We start from the raw sequence: 18019 nt of genomic DNA, 5'->3' as shown, positions 1-18019 counted from the left end.
TATATATGTACATACATACGCTGTTGATCACTTTAATAACAGCAGTCTACCGTTATCCCTCTGGAGTAGTAATTCAGTTGCAGTCTCGGCCAAGATGCCTTTCAAAGTGTAATTCAATGCTGTAATGTCTCGTGTTCATTTGTTGCGTCACAGGGAGAGGGAGAGAATCCACAGCCATGCCCGAGGTGAGAGGTTCCTCATGGAAAAAAAAAAAATCAATGTCAACTTGAGTGGAAATGTAGAAATTCTTTAACATTTGGTGTTTTCTTGTTGGTTGTTTTCTAAAGGCCGATCAGTGACGAGGAAATCAAACACCTTCGTGAACACCACTACACCGCTATCTCAGACAAGCAGATCCTGCTTGACCAGAAGCTCCAGGAGGAGGTGAGAGTAGCTTAACCAGCAACTTAAAAGGCCGATGTCCTTCTTAGTTGAACTGCCCCATGTGTCATTTTATGTTTAAGACTTGATTTCCTTCATTTTAATTTGCTGCATTGTTTGTTTTTTTCTGTTTTGTAATTTTTTTTCTGATCTGTGTTTTGTGTTTGTTTGTTTTGTGTTCACGTTCTCACTCCTGTTCAGTTAGAGGCACAAGAGGAGAAGTTAAGGCTAGAAGAAGAGGCTAGAAATGCCGAACAGCGTGAAGCCGCCAGGTTGGCACGTGAGCGAAAAATGAAGGAGGTGAGGCGGCACTGAGCGCTACCTTCTGTCGGTTTGGGCTGCTGCTTGGCTTAGCAACACCTCCTCTAACCCTGCTGGCCCTCAGAGGCAGAGACTGACTAACATTTCAAGTCTAATGAAACTCATGTGTCCTCGAAGACACAGTGATGTTTTGTCCATTTTCTCTCCCTCTGTCGTTTGTGCTGTCTCGTGATCATCCTGTTGGTGGTGTCCTGTAAGAGAAAGTATTGATCTTAGCATCGTGGTTTGTAGCCGTGTTAGAAAACAACAGTAGATTTTCCCAGTTGCATTTGAACCATTTCAACAGTCGCTTTAATCCAGTTATGATTTCCACTCATTTTACAGTCACCGCTGACTCACAGTTCCACCTGGAACCAATCAGAGCTGAAGTGATTCCTAGAATGTGCTGTAGAATTTTCATCATCTGCCATTGTCTTCCCGCTACATCCAAACATCCTTTATGCCATATTCATTATCTTGTTTTCTTCGGCTTTGCCTTTTTGCTTTTGCTTTTTTAATTCTTTTTTTAATTGTGAAGATATGTCTTGTTTCATCTGCATTTTTTAAATTTTTTGTTTGTTTACAGTTGTCGAGTCAAAGGATACGGGGGAAAGCAGACGGCTCTGGAGATGAAGCTCTACAAAAAAAGTGAGAGGAACACAAGAGATTTTTTTTCCCCCACACTTATAAGTAAGAGTTTGTTCTTGTAAATATCCATTTCATCATTTAGATTTACTTAAGATGCCTCTGTTGTTAGTCAGTAGGTGGCATCCCATCGCCCGAAGAAACATATGATGTGTCTGTGTGTACTCACACCTCTGAGTCTCAGCCCTCAGATGTGCGGTGTTGTGATCATTTGGCATAAAGAGTGTTTGGTTATGCTTTTCTGAAAAAAATATGAGGATTAAATGATGTGGGAAATGAAGAAGTGCAGAGTGTGTGTGAGTGTGGGGCGCAGAGCAGTGAGGTCTCCAGTTTCCAAATGCAGCGTTGAAGGGAGTCTTTCAAGAGTGCTGATGAAAGGAGGTTGCAATAGAAAGGCAACAGTAACAGAGGCTAGATCAAGAAAAGCTAGAGCAGCTAGTCACAGTTTGACTGAGTGATTTTTGGAGGACGGATGATTTTTGTCCGTTAAACATGTACTATCCAGTTGTTCATTCTCCTGTGTCGTTCATTGTCCACCATTTCAGACAAACCTCTGGGGAAGATTTCGACGTCTACCTTCAAAATGTCAAAGCCCAGTCTGAAGCTTTTAGGAGTAGCAGTGAGTCATCAAGAATTCAATGTTTCCTCTCGTTGGAAAAAAAATGTTTTTTGGTTCATCACTGACCAGGTTTTCTTTTTCTTTTCTTTTTTTTCACCAGGACTCCCATCTGACACTAATGTAGTGACTCCAAACACGGAGTGCAGCTGGGATTTCACCACCAAGACCCGGTCCACCAATGATGACGTGACCTCACTGGACCTGGAGTGGGAGGATGAGGAAGGTGAGACTCCTTGTTTGTCGGTTACTGCTGTATTGATATTTCCTTGCACCCCAAGTCTTCTGACAGAATTCCAACACAAGTCCTTGGATTTATAGGAATCAATCGGGCTTTTCCAGTCTGGGAGAGATCTCGGACAGAAGAGGACATCCTGCGTGCGGCGCTGCGCCCCGGTGGCAAACACGTGAACAGTGGGCCGACCTCGGCTTCTGAAGATTCCAACGCCCTGGAATGGGAGAATGATTTTGTGGCCCCGCACCTGGAAGACAGTGTCACCACTGAATTCGAGGGGTTTGTCAATCCCGTCCTGGACACTCCCTCTGAGGAGACCTCCGATCGGAGCCTTTGGTTGGACAAACAGGATAGATAGTGTCCGGCACCAAAGGAGACAGTGTCCCTGTCCATGTCAGAGCTCACCAGCTTCATTTCCACATTAATGGAAATGTCCACACTGGCCCTTTTTTTTTTTTAATCTGAGACTGATGCTGCAGTGTTGTGTGGTGGATCTCTACACTGTATTGACATGTTTATCAAATCATTTTTCAGTGCCTTCATTTGCTAAGTTATCTGACCATGTTATGCAGTGTTAGCAATCAGCTAAATAGCATTTTCATTACGTTTTTTTGTAGGGATGTCCGATATTGTCTAAACACTTAATTTCCGATTCCGATAACCACAGCCAGGTGGTTAAGGAATGTAAGTGCCGCCTGCTCACTAAGGTGATGGGTTAAAGCACAGTTATTTTCTGCCATGTCCCCCCTAGAGGACAGAAGTTTTATTCACCTCTTCCCCCAGAATTGGTACAAGCATTCTCCATACAACCCTGATTTTTAGAATAGATTAATAAAATGAGCTGCAATGCTGCCATCTAGTGACATTCACTGTATGCATACAGCTGTTTTTCCCCAAAACTATTTTTAGGGCACAAATCATTTGGTGAAACCCAGATGTTGCGTTATCAGGAGAAACCAATAATGATTCTGACACATAATTATGCTAATATCGGTTGGCCCATATTATCGGACATCCCTAGTTTTGTGTAACCAGCACCTGGCGACCATGTGATCCAATAATCTGCAGTTCACCGATTATTAAAAACCTCATTGTTTTTTCCACATAGCACAACCTGGGGACCAAGTGTGATTCCGAGGTCGGCCACTTGCTTAGCGATACTGATAAAAACTCCTCCTGTATACTTCACTGTACATTGCTGTGTGGGAAGGACAGCAGCGTAAGCACAGAATAATTAAAATCTCAGCCCGAGCTGTGGGTCAACCCGGTCACAGCAGGTTTATGAAACTGTTGCATGAAGGCAGAAAAATTATATTATTTTGGTTTTTGATCAAAAGTCTATGGTTTTATATATTTAATCCCAGGATTTCACTTAATAAATTTGTTGTTTTTTTCAGTCTATGGTTTTATATATTTAATCCCACTTGATTGAATTTGTTGGTTTTTTTTCAGCTTCTTCAGATAAGGAATGCAATTGGGCTAATGCTTGCATGCAACTTTTCAAATGGGTTTTTCTGCCAGTTTTAAAACTGTTATTCAAGATCAGCTGCATAATCATTTTTCCATTTTCTGAATTGAATTACCATAATTAGCCATTGGCCTCTCAAGGCTTAACAGTGCTGTAAATTTAGAAGTTACTAAGGCCGAGCAGGACTACACTGTCAGTGTGTCATGTGACTGCTCATTCTTCCTGGACACAAGCCGTCCCATTTTTGCATTGTGTACGTTTTTTAAATCTAATCTTATCTGTATTTTTTTTAAATAATAATTTAAGTGATTAAACAAGAATCAGACTAACATTAGAAAAATTATCTTGAAATGAAATCATTTATATGTTGACGTCACAGGATCGTTCCAATGCTCTGTGTTCACGTATATGTGACACAACATATGGGTGAAAATGACATATATAGAGCTGAATGTAAATATTATGCACTGAGGAGATCAATGGTGGAAAAAAAAACCGAACCGAACTGATTTTTCTTCTCAACATAAAAAAAAAACTGAAGCTGATTTTTCTTCTCAACCCTTTCATTCAGGGAACTTTCTGGAACCTCACTTTGATTTTACCTCTTAACATTAGGACCAAGGATTGTAAAAGAAATACTAGATAAATAAAGTGGCAAGAAATCTGCTAAAAATGTACCTGACAGTCTGTAACTACTGTCCCACATCATTTGTGTTAGCACAACTTTCTTCATGCGAAATATCATGTCAAATAGGAAATTTAAAAAAATTAATTCAGGAAACAGTGCCACGCTGTTAACAAATGTAGACAAATCACAGATTCTTCAGAGTTTATTTTTTAATGTCAGAATCATAAATGTTCAATTTTGTTCTGCTGTAGCGAAACATTCCTCTTCACACTGAGCCTAAGACGATGAGAACCTCAGACGTCACTGTGTCCATATTGGTCTGAAATCTGAACCAGGATCAGCTGAACCGGCCTTATTGTAGGATATTTACCTGTGTGTGTGTGTGTGTGTGCAGGCAACAATGATGTGAAGCTTGACGAAAAACAAAAATGCAAAGTTAACGATACAGCACCTCCGCCACTTCATATTATTTTTTATTTTAATATACCAAACATTCACCAGCTTAGTGAGCACAGCAGTGTTTCCATCACATTTGTTGTTATTGTGCAAACGATGCCGTGGGCTGTCAAGTTGAAGGAGCTCAAAGTATGTCACCACACCTTTTTTTTTCTTGTCTGTCTCCCAGCAGAAAGTTGGTCTGTGAACATTAGATGGGAATTTAATAGTTGTTGGGGTTTTTGTTTCTTTCCTTTCCAAGGTTTCACCAACATGGACCGAACAGCTTTACTCACTGGCCTTGACATGTTTCATATTAAAAGGTTTTGTGGATACTTATATTCTTTGTCAATATTTTATTTGTGAACTCAAAGCTGCTCTTCCCTAATGTTGTGGCATGGGACGTGATATTTTCTGATTATGGTTTAATATAATAATGGTAATTAATTATTCTTGTTATTACATTTTAATTCATAATTGTAGGGGAATATGGTGGAGAAGTGGACAGAGAGGTACAACTTCAGAGTATAATCAATCAACCTGTATAAGGAGAATTGATGTGAACACTGTAATGGAAGGTTCATTAGGCAGCATTACTGGTCAATGCAAAAAAAAAAAAAACATCAAAAAGACTGCTATAATGCCAGGGGAATGGGAAAATGTTGGCATTACTGGTCAATGCAAAAAAAAAAAGGGAAAATGTTGTTTTTTTTGTGGTCAATTGATTTTTCCTAAAGTGCAACACAAAGAGGTTTCATAAAAACTGAAAATTATTAATTGTGGAAAGTAGGAAAAAAAATCAACCACATTTATAGTTAAAGGAAGTTCACAATAAGTGTGTATCACCTTTTGACTTTAGTCCAAAATAATACAGGTGACATTTACTGTTGAAACGTCCAAATAACATGTCCAGATTTTACATTGTTGAGTAAATTGAAACTAAAAGATAATTACATTTAAATACATATATTGTTTTTGTGGTGCGCATTGGTAATGCGCTCATGTAAAAGATCCTACCATGGTTAAAAAAGATTTGGAAAACACTCCTGGAGTGGACCCTCACAATGATCCGGTCCATGTCGCCCCCTAGCCGCTGGATGAAGTCACTTGCGTTTCATTTGGACCCAGGACACGGCGAGGCGCTGCACTGTGGATATTGTATCGCGCTGCGTTAACCGAACGTCCGCAGAAATGGATGTAGAATGTAGTTGACTGCTTTGAATGGTTTAAGTCGGACGAATTAACATCGTGAGGACAGAGAAAGTGTCGAGGAAGCGACTACAAAGGACAACAATACACAGACCGCAGCGCTCCAGACTGAGTGGAGCCAGTAACTTGTTAGACGTTCCAGAGCCGCAGCACCGCCACTGTAAGAGTTCTAGTTACACACTTCACAAAGCATCATAAAACAACAGCAACACAACGTATTGACAAAGAGAGTGTTTGTCTCGTATTGAGGTTCGTCTGCAGTCGAAATTTAACTGGGCAAAAATCTAGATGCAAGTGCCACACACGGATAAAGTTTCTTTATATGGACTATTGTCCGACCTACGCGCATGAAAATAAAAAAAAAAACAACGAACGCATGTTCTTAAAATTGAAACTGAAATATTCACTTTATTTGTATTTTAAAATGCTACATGTGCATGTGTTTTGAATTTGTGTTAATTTTTTTTATATATAAGCAATCAAATGATCCAGTGTTGTATTGCCAGTGCGCGCACTAGTTTGTCTGTTTTGGCGGAGTGATATGTACTCCGCCTCGCCTCCTCCTCCAGCCTACTTGTCTCCAGGAGCTGGAGGACATGGCATAGAGAGACGGAGGGAAGGAGTATAGCTTGAAAAAAAATCATAAAAAGTAGGAACTATTGTCCAAACATCTACGCGAACACGGACTTGTATGACAAAGGCGTTCTCCTTGAAGGTATGTACCACATTAGCTGTTGAATTGAGGGGGTAAAAGTGGGAGTTTTCGGGGGCTTACATCAGTGGAGTAACGCAGGACAGAGGCTCGCGGCTCTCTCTGATGGCTTGGCTAACAGTTAGCATAGCTTAGCTACAGAAGTTGAAAAAAGTTTGTGGAATGGAGGAAGAAGGGGAACAGTTAAGCAACACAGGCTCACCGACAAAAGTCAACAAACATTCACCATTGCCACACTTTAGGAGATTAGTGAAAATTTCAGCGACTGACATTCAAAACTTTTAGTGATGGCTGTTTAAAGTTATTCGGTATCTTTGAAAACTGGGTTATGCTCCTTTATACTTGGCTAACATCGTTAGCAACCCCTTGAATTTATTTACGTTAGCGTGTTGTTGCTCACGAACGCAGTCGAATCGCGATTCACGTGACGAATGTGTTACTTTTTCTAGTTTCTTTCCACGGTCGTCATATGCGGTGTCGTTACTTGTTCGATTTGGCGTAACATTCAGCGCGTTTGTGGATCCTTTTCTCTCCCAGGGTGGGGGTGCTCCGTTACGACTCACCATGTCATTCTTCCATATTGTCTGTTCCCTGAACTTCATACAAGTCATACATTTCTGACAAAACCCGCGCTGTAAAGCTCGGTGTGATTTTGATTTTTTTTTTTTTACTAAAGCTAAAAAATGCGTTATACATCGTATGTATCGTTGGCGTAATCTTGGGTCACAACTGCGTTATGAAGGGGAGGTTGTTTTTGTGTGTGTTTCTTTTACTACATTAGGAGTTTCCTCAAGATGTGAAGTCTTTAAATGTTTGTGACCTTGACCATTTTGACTGGACTTAAATTACAAGATCTCAGACAACAAGTCTGTTCATTGTATTGTTTTTTTTTTTAAGAAAAAAAAACACTGACTCAGAATTGACTTTTATAAGGTCTGCGTGTCTGTGTATTTGACTTTATGCTTTAGACAATGGCATCGACTATTGAAGACTAACTCTGAATCATCATTAATCACCGGCTCGATTGGCACATCAGTCGCAGGCTTCAGTTCTCCCCCAAACCCAAACTCACAATGTGACTTCTGTTAAAGTGTGGTCAAGGTTGATTGGTATTGCAACACAAAAAGCTATTGGTGTGAACCCTTTGGGTTTTTTGTGTGTGTGTGTTTATTTGACCTGTCCTGAGACAGTTATATCATCATCTATCACCAGACGATGAGTTGATGAACCACTGCAGATGTTGTGTTGAAGAGAGCTACTGTAAACTGGGAAGTTAGGCAAAGACTGTAAAAGCTGTTTAAAAAAAACAACAACAAAAAAACTCAATAAGCCCAATTAGAAACAACCACTTTTTGCTTTACGTCTCCATGCCACATTTATGTCCCCCCCCCACACACACACACACACTTTCATGTACATGCAGAACAATGAGCACAGGGAGTGGGAGCAGTGCAGTTGGACAGCTGTGCACTGGAAGGGAGGGATGAGATGCAGGAGGAAGCAGCTCTTTGTGGTCACATCCTTTTCAACAAGGGCCAGACTCACAAACCCTGAAACAGCTGCTGCAGCAGGATACATGTGTTGGACTTCATGCTTGCTCAGGCTGCACTGTATAGATTTAAGTGTCGTATATCACAAGCGTGATAGGGGCAGTGTTCAAGTCTAAAAAACCCCTTGGTAACAGCGGTGGAGGCTAGAAATTGTTTTAGGGGCGAATCACTGGAGGGAAGGCAAAATAATGTTGTTAATTTGTTTCAAGAAGATGCTAGAGATTAAAATAATTTTGGACAGAATAATATCATGGAAACATAATTTTAAGTATGGGTGGGCAATATATTTCAGCTACTATAAATTTCAACCCCAAATATTTATGCAATTGCAGTGATTGTTATAAGTGCATTTGACACAAGTCCGAACTGTTCTTGTTGTGCAGCTGTAGTTGTGTGACTTATGGGTTGAGGGTCATACAAAGTATATTGTTGAAAATGCTGTTTCAGCTCCTGCACTGAAGTAGTTGTTGTGTGTATCCTGTTTTTATGAAAAATGTATAAGCTATAAGCAAACAAATGCGTATCTACAACCAGCGATGTTAGCCAGAAAATGATCATTTCCTTTCTACTTTGTCAGTGCTGCTTAAAATCAAACAAATAACATAAGTCTTCACATCTTTTTGTTAATAAATTATCACAACATTTTCTTTGGCGTGATTTTATTTAGTTTAGTTAAGCTTTAAATTACTTTTTTTTAAATGAGTAAACATTAATTACAGTAGTGTTACAGGTTGATAGATAGTAATTTAACGTGTTCAGACCAACCTGCCAACCTCACCTATCAACTAAGCTATTTGCTTTTTCTAACGAACTAACCAAAGCAAAGACATGTTTTGCGTAGAAGGGAGACAAAGAGCTTTTTGATCGGCCGACTGACTGAATATCTGTGACTTGTTTTGCTGTGCATATTTTCTTAATTACATTTCCAAATTGCCCGTGTCATAATCAGCATTGCTTTGTTCTCCTTATCAAGTGACAATTTACATTTGCACTTTTGTGTTTGGCAGGCGACTGCAGAGAAACTCTCCGTTTGAAACGTTGGCCCAGAGAAGAGCTTGGAGTTGTTGTTGTTGATTGATTGATCCCTTATTTCACACAACTCGTAGAGAGACCCGCTGTAACGTGTCACTCGGACAGAGGTCCTGATCTCAGCCCCTGTTGCTTGCAGCCCCTCCCTCCATCGGTGGTGGTGACCCAGCACTGGACAGCTTGCTGCAGGGTCCTTCCTGAGCAGCAGCAGCTGCGTCCTGCTTGCTGACTCCCCTCCCTCCCCTGCTTCCTGTCCTTGGTTAGACAAGGCTAAAGCCTCCTCTCCCTTACCCCACCCATCACCTCTGTCAGCCTCTCATACCCTCACAAATACACATTTAATTGTGTGCGTGTTCAACTGCTATTTGGAGATCAGCAGTTCCCTAAAGGTGACGTTTCGCCACGGAGCTGTTGCCTTTCCCCAAAACGTCCAGCCTACAGCATGACCTCCATGTCTAGTCTCTTCTCCTTCACAAGTCCAGCAGTCAAACGCCTGCTTGGCTGGAAGCAGGGGGACGAGGAAGAAAAATGGGCCGAAAAAGCAGTAGATGCACTGGTCAAAAAGCTGAAGAAGAAGAAGGGTGCCATGGAGGACCTGGAGAAAGCCCTCAGCTGCCCAGGGCAGCCCAGCAAGTGTGTGACCATTCCACGATCCCTGGACGGCCGGCTACAGGTTTCCCACAGAAAAGGTCTTCCTCACGTCATCTACTGCCGAGTGTGGCGCTGGCCTGACCTCCAGTCTCACCATGAGCTCAAACCTTTGGAGGTGTGCGAGTACCCATTTGGCTCCAAGCAGAAGGAGGTCTGCATCAACCCATATCATTACAAGCGAGTGGAAAGCCCAGGTAGGTTTTAATAACGCTTTTACCTCAGAAATTCACAGTTTTTTAACAGAATAAATCCATGACCCCAGATGTTTATATTTACACACGGCTTTTGAACGATACACAGAATATGAAACTAGGGTCCATATTTCCACAGCAGAATCTCAAGAGTAAACCAAGGAGCTGGTAAACATATCCACAAAGGTCAGGAGGCTGCCATCGCACGGGCTTGTCCAACCCCCACCCCATTACAGAAAATCAATATCACTAGCTCTTTTAGAATCTTATTAGATTATATGCCTCAAGCACTCCAGATGGGGTGTGGCATTAGAGAGTGGCTTACTAAATGCACCAACCACTCAAGACTTAACTCCCAGCACTTTATCATTTCTGCCCTTCCTTCTGCCTCCTGTCACTTGTACGCTGCATCACATACACCAATGATGACCTTGAAAAGAGGCTTTCAAGGTTGTCGTAACATGCTGTGCTGAAGATGGAGTGTACATTGTATTATTAATTGCAATTCTGGCTAGTGCATTTGATTTTCCACATGCAAAGAGAGAAAAAATACTATAAAAAAATCAGATTTATTGTATATGTATATTTAACCATGCTGACCAAACAAAACATACACAATGAAGGAAGGGAAAACCTCACTCTTTTTTGTGTTCAGTTCTTCCTCTGCAAATATGTGTCCTGCGGGCCAACTGCAGTCCGATGGGCCCACTGCCCTACGTTTGTGGGATGTTATAATTTTAAAAACATGATAAATATCAATAAGTCACTTTTAGCAGAAGAAATTATCAAAAAAATCAAATGTATGTATTTTTTAACCTTCCTTTTCTCTGCCCCTTTTCAGTTCTTCCTCCAGTCCTGGTACCACGGCACAGCGAGTTCAACCCCCAGCACAGCCTGCTGGTGCAGTTCCGCAATCTCACCCACAACGAGCCACACATGCCCCTGAATGCCACCTTCCCAGAGTCCTTCCAGCAGCCCCACAGTGGCGGTGGTAGCAGTAGTGGAGGAGGCGGAGGAGGCTCTTTTCCCATCTCTCCCAATTCGCCTTATCCTCCCTCTCCAGCCAGCAGTGGTACCTATCCAAACTCTCCAGCCAGCTCGGGACCCTCTAGTCCATTCCAGCTCCCAGGTACATAAAAACTAACATAAATGTGTCTGACCCTGGGAAAAATTACCAGGTCTAATGTGTTGTAACCGTCATGTTGCAAACAACAGCCATCAGTGATGTTGGCCTCTGTTAATAAATGCCGATCTCCAAACGTTAAAACATGAAAATTGTGCTGTGGGTCATGTTGCATCTCTGATTCTTAGCTTTGCAGCTAAGGGATAAATGTAATCTGACACCATTTCCGGGGTACAGATTCTGTGATAAGTGTGTGTGTGTGTAGCCATTTGCTAGCAACAACTGGTCTCTTAGCCACTAACTGCTCATTTTAATGTTCCAGCTGACACCCCACCCCCAGCCTACATGCCCCCAGATGAGCAGCTGGGACAGGAGAATCAGTCCATGGACACGAGCAACAACTTGGTGCCGCCAAACATGGCCAGAGGAGGTGAGGAGCGGTCATGTTTTTCTACTAGTTGCTTTTCGCACTCTCCTCCATTTTCCTTAGCTGCTGGTTTTTTTTAAAGAGCAGAAACACCATTTTCCTTAGCTGCTGGTTTTTTTTTTTAAAGAGCAGAAACGATGACATTTATAAACAGGAAAGACTGTGATCATGCTTCTAACATATAGGAATCCATTAATACTTTTGCTGCAGTGAAAATGAATTAGGTTGGTGTTGCTCAGGAGTGTCCAATCAGCAGCACCTTCAACGCTATTACTGATACAAGACACTGTGCTGCTCTGCTACACGGGTGCTGTGATGTTAAGAGGTTGGCACCATGATGCACTCACACTGCCAGGCCCTGGCAGAGCCATACAAAGTCCTGTTAGCACAATGGTAACGTAGTTTCAATTCTGAGGTAGCAGGAAATAAAAAATCCATTAGTCAACAATAAGTCATTAGTCAGCAGATTTCGAGTAAAGGCTTCTTACACAAAAACAACATCAGTTTTAATGAACACAATGAACCTCAATAAATGTGCAGATACTGCAAGGATTTAAAAGCAGGAAATGTATTTCGTAGTTAGTTTGGTGGAGAAGTTGTTAATTTAAATGATAAGAAGAATGTCTCCCCCCTTTGGCACATTAAAATAACTGCATGTTTTTCTGTTTGTCATGACTCTACCAGTTTGTGTGTGAGAGAGAAGTTGTTAATCGCTAATTTTTTTTTCTTTCTTTTCAGATGTGCAACCAGTGGAGTATGAAGAGCCCAGTCACTGGTGCTCCATCGTCTACTATGAGCTCAACAACCGTGTAGGCGAGGCTTACCACGCCTCCTCCACCAGTGTTCTCGTAGATGGCTTCACTGACCCTTCAAACAACAAGAACCGCTTCTGCCTTGGGCTGCTGTCCAACGTCAACCGCAACTCCACCATTGAAAACACGCGTCGACACATTGGCAAAGGTAGAACTCGCAGAGTGAGGACGGTTGTGGTGACGTTTGTGGTGATTTGATCTTGAAGATTTTTTTTTCTTACTTTGTCTTGGTTTTAGGAGTGAAGATTTTTTTTTTTTTACTTTGTCTTGGTTTTAGGAGTCCACCTGTACTACGTGGGAGGGGAGGTGTACGCGGAGTGCCTCAGTGATACCAGCATTTTTGTCCAGAGCCGTAACTGTAATTACCACCACGGCTTCCACCCCACCACTGTCTGCAAGATCCCCAGTGGATGCAGCCTCAAGATTTTCAACAACCAGGAGTTTGCGCAGCTTTTGACGCAGTCAGTCAACCATGGCTTTGAGGCTGTCTATGAACTCACCAAGATGTGTACCATCAGAATGAGCTTTGTCAAGGTGAGGGCAGCATGACGCGCAGTACGGCGATGACTTGCAGAGACTTGTGTATCATTATTTCTTTAAGACGAGTATATGTCATTTCATATTAGTCACCCTTGAGTAATCCTTCTTAATCTGCCTTCTTTCAGGGATGGGGAGCCGAGTATCACCGTCAGGACGTCACTAGCACCCCCTGCTGGATTGAGGTCCACCTTCATGGGCCCCTGCAATGGCTGGACAAGGTGCTAACACAGATGGGTTCGCCTCTCAACCCGATCTCTTCTGTGTCCTAATGATGATCTTGTGCAGCTGGGGGGAGAGGGTCCCATTCTTCTCTCCCCCCCTTTCGGTGATTTCTAATTTAAGGTCCTCATAATGGCTGAACTGTTTACACACACTTTGGGAGGGGATCCAGAACTCTGCCTGGACACTTAACGACAGTAGCCAAAATCCAGTTGTTGAAAAACAAAGCAGTGTGACACAAAGACCACCTGGACACGGGAGAGGGTGTGTGTGTGTGTGTGTGTGTGAAGAACAGCTGAGCAGCAGTAGTTACACGGACACACGACTACTGGAACATGTTAAAACACCTGTAAGAACAGAGGGCTCCCTCCTCGAGCTTGTTTTTGACAAATGTTATTTTTGCTTTAAGTTTTATTGTTTTGTTTTTTTTTTCTCAAATGATTTTATTTCTGTATTTTTTAGTTTTATTGAAGCAGGACTGTATCACTGCTCTGTCCTTTGTCTGACAAATTGGAATTTAACTTTTACTTTTTTTTTTCTAACGTTGTTGTCTCTGTGTCATAATTACAATTAAGGTATAGACACACTTATGTTTACCATTATGCTCAGATATAACAAGTGCTTTCTCTTTTTTTTTATAGTCTCGACTGCTAGAAATAAACACTGAGCTACTGCCTTTTTAAACGTTATGTATGCCAACCTGATAGTTTTTGATATTGGGAGATCAATCACTGAACACGTTTAACATGTCATAAGCTAACAACATTGTGAATGTTACATCTATTGCAATAGGAGTAGTCATTTATGATATAATCATACAATGGACATCATCATTATCACTGATTCTTGTTTGTTATCTCAACTTCAAATGAGAGTGACTGTATTTTCCATACTCGCTGTATTAAAAATATTGTGCACTCTTGTTTTTTTGTTTTTGTGGCGGCATATAAAATTTTGGCGTGGGTACCGAGGCATTATGTCATTAATAACTGACTTCATTAGCTCAATAAAATAAACTGGTTATTTGATTAAAATTTAATTTCTCTTTTTCTGTTCTTGTCTGGTTCTTTAACATTTTTATGTCTAGCCATTGGGTGAATAAAATTGGATGTGTGTGTCCAAAACCTGAAAAAATACCAGATCCTTCAGCTTATTGTTTTCTCCAAATAGTGATGTAAAAACCAGAACATAAAATTGAGAAGGGAATCAATTTACAGTCCTGGTTTTATATTTGGAATTAAAACTGGCTAAAAAAGTAGTCATTTAACTTTTGTTTTAGTAAATTATCAATTAAATAAAGTACATTATCAACGAAACCTTAACACATTTTAATAATTCCCATTTACTGTTTGAAAAAATGGCAAAAAAAAACAACAAAATTAATTATAAAATTAAGAATTTTCGTTGTGTTGGCACAGCAGCCTTTCAGATAATGTGTATTAGATTGTCAATTGGATGCTGACTACAACGTGACAGGCATCATTCAGTCAGTTTCTCATTGGGCCACGTCGGTATTTACCGTAAACTACCTAAAATGTGGCGCACGCAGATATACACTATGTACTCGTATAACGCTAAATTCGCAAATAACACATTAACAATGCATAAAAACCCTATGTGTAAGCCATTAAAAAATTAAATGTCTGTTTTATGCACTTTGTACGTGTTTTTCCTCAGCCTTTTATGTGAATATACGTGTAGTTTAATTTTTCTTGCGTCATATTACCTTAGAAGCCGGAAGTGAGGTGGCTGCCACTGAACGAGCCAAAGATAAACACGTAGCTAGTCGAACAGCGACGAGGATAAGTCTTATTGAGCGGCTTTTAAGCGAAACAGTCGAAATGAAGTAGCCGGTGAATACAAACAGATATTACCAGGGAGAGGACAACCGTCGGACCGACAGAGGAGCGAGTCGTTCGCAGACATTAAGGCGGTGAGTGCTGCAGAGTACAAACAGCTGGGGGTTAGCAGCTAGGCGGCTACTGACAGGCTAACAGGCTAAATAAGCCATTTACCTGTCGTTTATCAGACTGTGGTGCTAATAAATATACTTTTAACCATTTATAATAAATGTACGTGATGCGTTGGTTCAATACTTATACAATAATACGCAAGGGATTTATCAGGCTGAATTTACCCTTTTTGCTCCGTTACAGAAGTGAGTTAATGTTACTGTCATGTCAAACCATTACAAATGTCAATTGAGTGGTTGCTAAAAAAAAAAAAGAATTACAAAGTGTCTTATTAAGTGATGACAGCTGCAGTGGTGGGCGTGTTCACGCTGCCCACTCAATTTTCTACAAGCTTATTTTTGTATTATAATTGTATTTATTTGTTTCTTTGAAAAACCCTGTAAATCATATGCAACCAACGTGAAAACTAAACAGTCGCAATTAATTAAAAATTAATGATCTATAATAAGTTTGTAAACACAAAAATCTGTCTCTAATATATCAGGATGGAACAAATATAGGGTGTGCCATTTGTCAGTGTGAATGAACAAGAGAAACAATTATTAACTTCAACCTCTCCAACACGTCCCTCTCAGGATTTGCATGTTGTTCAGTCATGTATGTCAGCCCACAAATGCAGCTTTCGTCCTTAATTTGACTCTTTTTTTTTTTTTTTTTTTTATCATCTCGCCCTCTCAGTATCTACTGCTGTTTCTAAAATGGTACGAGCAGCCTTGGTGACTGTCACCAGTCTGGCACTGACTGGGGCAGTGGTGGCACACGCCTATCTACTAAAGCACCAGTTCTATCCCACTGTGGTCTACCTCACTAAGAGCAGCCCCAGCATGGCGGTAAGAAGAATTTATAAAATCCTTGTTGTCGATTATCAGAGCTGGTAATACCATTGTGTATTTTATGCCTGTTCTGGTTTGTGTTTCAGGTGTTGTACATACAGGCCTTTGTGCTGGTGTTTCTGCTGGGAAAGTTCATGAGAAAGGTCTTTTTTGGACAGCTTAGGGCAGCAGAAATGGAGGTAAATATCTGTCCATATTTCTTGCCATTTTTTATCTTTTATGCAGCTTTTTGACACCACTTTGTATTGTTTCTTTGTGGCCATCTCCTTCACCTTCAGCATCTGATCGAGCGTTCGTGGTACGCGGTCACTGAGACCTGTCTGGCATTCACTGTGTTCAGAGATGACTTCTCTCCTCGCTTTGTTGCCCTCTTCACACTCCTGCTCTTCCTCAAGTGCTTCCACTGGCTGGCTGAGGACCGGGTGGACTTTGTGAGTGACGATAGAAACAGCTCTGTCTTATCAACACAGTACATTTTACACTATATTCTAATGCATTGAAGAAAGGGTAAACATGGAGGGAAACAGATGGTGTGTGGCCAAGGCGGCGTACGGCATGGAAAACATTCCAGTGTGTCAACTTTGCTGCTGATAACTCTGTCAAAGACCAAGTGTGAAGAGTCTGCTACTACTATGTAATTTGGGGGGGGGGGCATTTAAAGCATTTTGGACAGGAAAATAAAGTGAGGGTACAAAATATTTTGTAAGTAGTTGTCATTATCTAAAGGTCAGAGTTCACTCCCAACAACTAAAAAATGATAAGCCATTACTGTATTACTCTGTTTCTGGTGACCGTATGCATGAATTAAACTTAATTTTATGGTTCGTTTTATTTTTCTTCTCAGATGGAACGAAGTCCTAACATCTCCTGGATTTTTCACATCAGAGTGTTGTGTGAGTAAACAATATTATTTGTTCATAATAGATGACGTAAATGTGCAAAAGGATGTAGTGATGTCATCCTGGCAAAGATGTTGTTTAAGTCTTTAAAGAAGCACATTTTATAGCCTTAAAGGTGAATTATTAAAGAATTATTTAGAAATATTTTTTTATTGATTTTCTTACAGCTAATATTGATAAGAAAATTTCAATATTCCACATAAGAAAACATTAGATTTCTTACACAAAAAGTACTGAAATGTACAAGTTTCAAAAGATCTTGCACGATCGAATAATTAAATGAAAAAATGTAAAATGATGAAAATATACCACATGTAAATTATTTTTTTTCCATATCTGCTCTTGAAGGCAGTACAGGTGCTGGGCAGAAATGACAAACTTTATTACAGTACATCCTCCTGTTTAATTTCCATTCATATAGACAGACAATGACGGCAATATTTGTTGTCAAACTTCATATACTTCATGTACAGTACTGCTGTCTGTCACTTGAGTGTCATTCGATGTTACTGTGATGTCCCTGCAGCTCTGATGGGACTGCTGGCTGTCCTGGACTTCCTGTTTGTCAACCATGCGTGTCACAGCATCATCACCAGAGGAGCATCTGTTCAGCTTGTTTTTGGATTTGAGGTCGGTTTCACCAAGTGTCTCTAACACACACACACACACTATCAAAGGCTGCTAGAATTAAAGAACGGGAAACACTTTTTTCTGTCAATTATCTGTGCTTGTAATTGTCATTAACAACTTCACCTGACACAAGAGTTGGTTTAATACTTTATTATTCCATTCTGAATATCTCGACACATTTTTTGTTTTTATACTTTAACATGAAAGCGGTCCATTGACCGTAAATTTGACCAAACACAACTCATAGAATGGACTCTCGAGACTCGAGAATCACATTACATTTTCCTCTCTGTGTTATTAGTATGCCATCCTGATGACCATGGTGCTGACGGTCTTCATCAAGTACATACTGCACACTGTTGACCTGCAGAGTGAAAATCCCTGGGACAACAAGGCCGTCTATATGCTCTACACGGAGCTCTTCACAGGTGACGCGTTGTCTTCCTCCAGACGTCCACGTCAGCACTGGGAGAAAGAGAGAGAGAGAGACAGACAGATGTCATGTTGACAACA

General features: G+C 40.8%; 3 protein-coding genes across 5 annotated transcripts in view; all 3 read left to right on the top strand.

Moving 5' to 3' along the window:
* ap1ar (adaptor related protein complex 1 associated regulatory protein) overlaps positions 1–3568 on the top strand; it is a 5061-nt gene extending 1493 nt beyond the window's left edge. Inside the window, exons 4-10 of one of the 2 annotated variants that reach the window (XM_008327276.3) lie at positions 154–185; positions 288–384; positions 583–681; positions 1268–1329; positions 1872–1945; positions 2046–2168; positions 2264–3568. In XM_008327276.3, the coding sequence (XP_008325498.1) occupies positions 154–185; positions 288–384; positions 583–681; positions 1268–1329; positions 1872–1945; positions 2046–2168; positions 2264–2535 (759 nt within the window). In that variant the 3' untranslated portion in view covers positions 2536–3568. The remainder of the gene's footprint in view (positions 1–153; positions 186–287; positions 385–582; positions 682–1267; positions 1330–1871; positions 1946–2045; positions 2169–2263) is intronic. The other variant, XM_017039572.2, reaches the window with a different exon arrangement.
* Positions 3569–5832: 2264 nt separating this feature from the next.
* On the top strand, positions 5833–14210 carry smad5 (SMAD family member 5). Of its 2 annotated transcripts, none has more exons than XM_025063185.1 (7): positions 5833–6077; positions 9187–10053; positions 10892–11179; positions 11496–11603; positions 12339–12560; positions 12690–12946; positions 13078–14210. In XM_025063185.1, exons 2-7 carry the CDS (start codon positions 9651–9653, stop codon positions 13219–13221), a joined length of 1422 nt encoding a protein of 473 aa, XP_024918953.1. In that variant the 5' UTR covers positions 5833–6077; positions 9187–9650; the 3' UTR covers positions 13222–14210. The 2 variants fall into 2 exon arrangements, with proteins under 2 accessions (XP_024918953.1, XP_016895056.1); XM_017039567.2 differs by lacking the exon at positions 5833–6077 and adding an exon at positions 6479–6632.
* A 693-nt stretch (positions 14211–14903) lies between these two features.
* The window catches only part of syvn1 (synovial apoptosis inhibitor 1, synoviolin), an 11592-nt gene continuing 8476 nt past the window's right edge, over positions 14904–18019 (top strand). The window contains 7 exon segments of the mRNA XM_025063188.1: positions 14904–15104; positions 15823–15974; positions 16064–16156; positions 16256–16408; positions 16822–16870; positions 17403–17506; positions 17808–17934. Of these exon segments, the coding sequence (XP_024918956.1) occupies positions 15843–15974; positions 16064–16156; positions 16256–16408; positions 16822–16870; positions 17403–17506; positions 17808–17934 (658 nt within the window). The 5' untranslated portion in view covers positions 14904–15104; positions 15823–15842.

The sequence above is a fragment of the Cynoglossus semilaevis genome, chromosome 15 (assembly GCF_000523025.1).
Source record: "Cynoglossus semilaevis isolate Cse_v1.0 chromosome 15, Cse_v1.0, whole genome shotgun sequence".
In the NCBI taxonomy this organism is placed as follows: Eukaryota; Metazoa; Chordata; class Actinopteri; order Pleuronectiformes; family Cynoglossidae; genus Cynoglossus; species Cynoglossus semilaevis.
The sequence above is the reverse complement of the archived record's forward strand: the minus strand, read 5'-3'. Positions and strand labels throughout refer to the sequence as shown.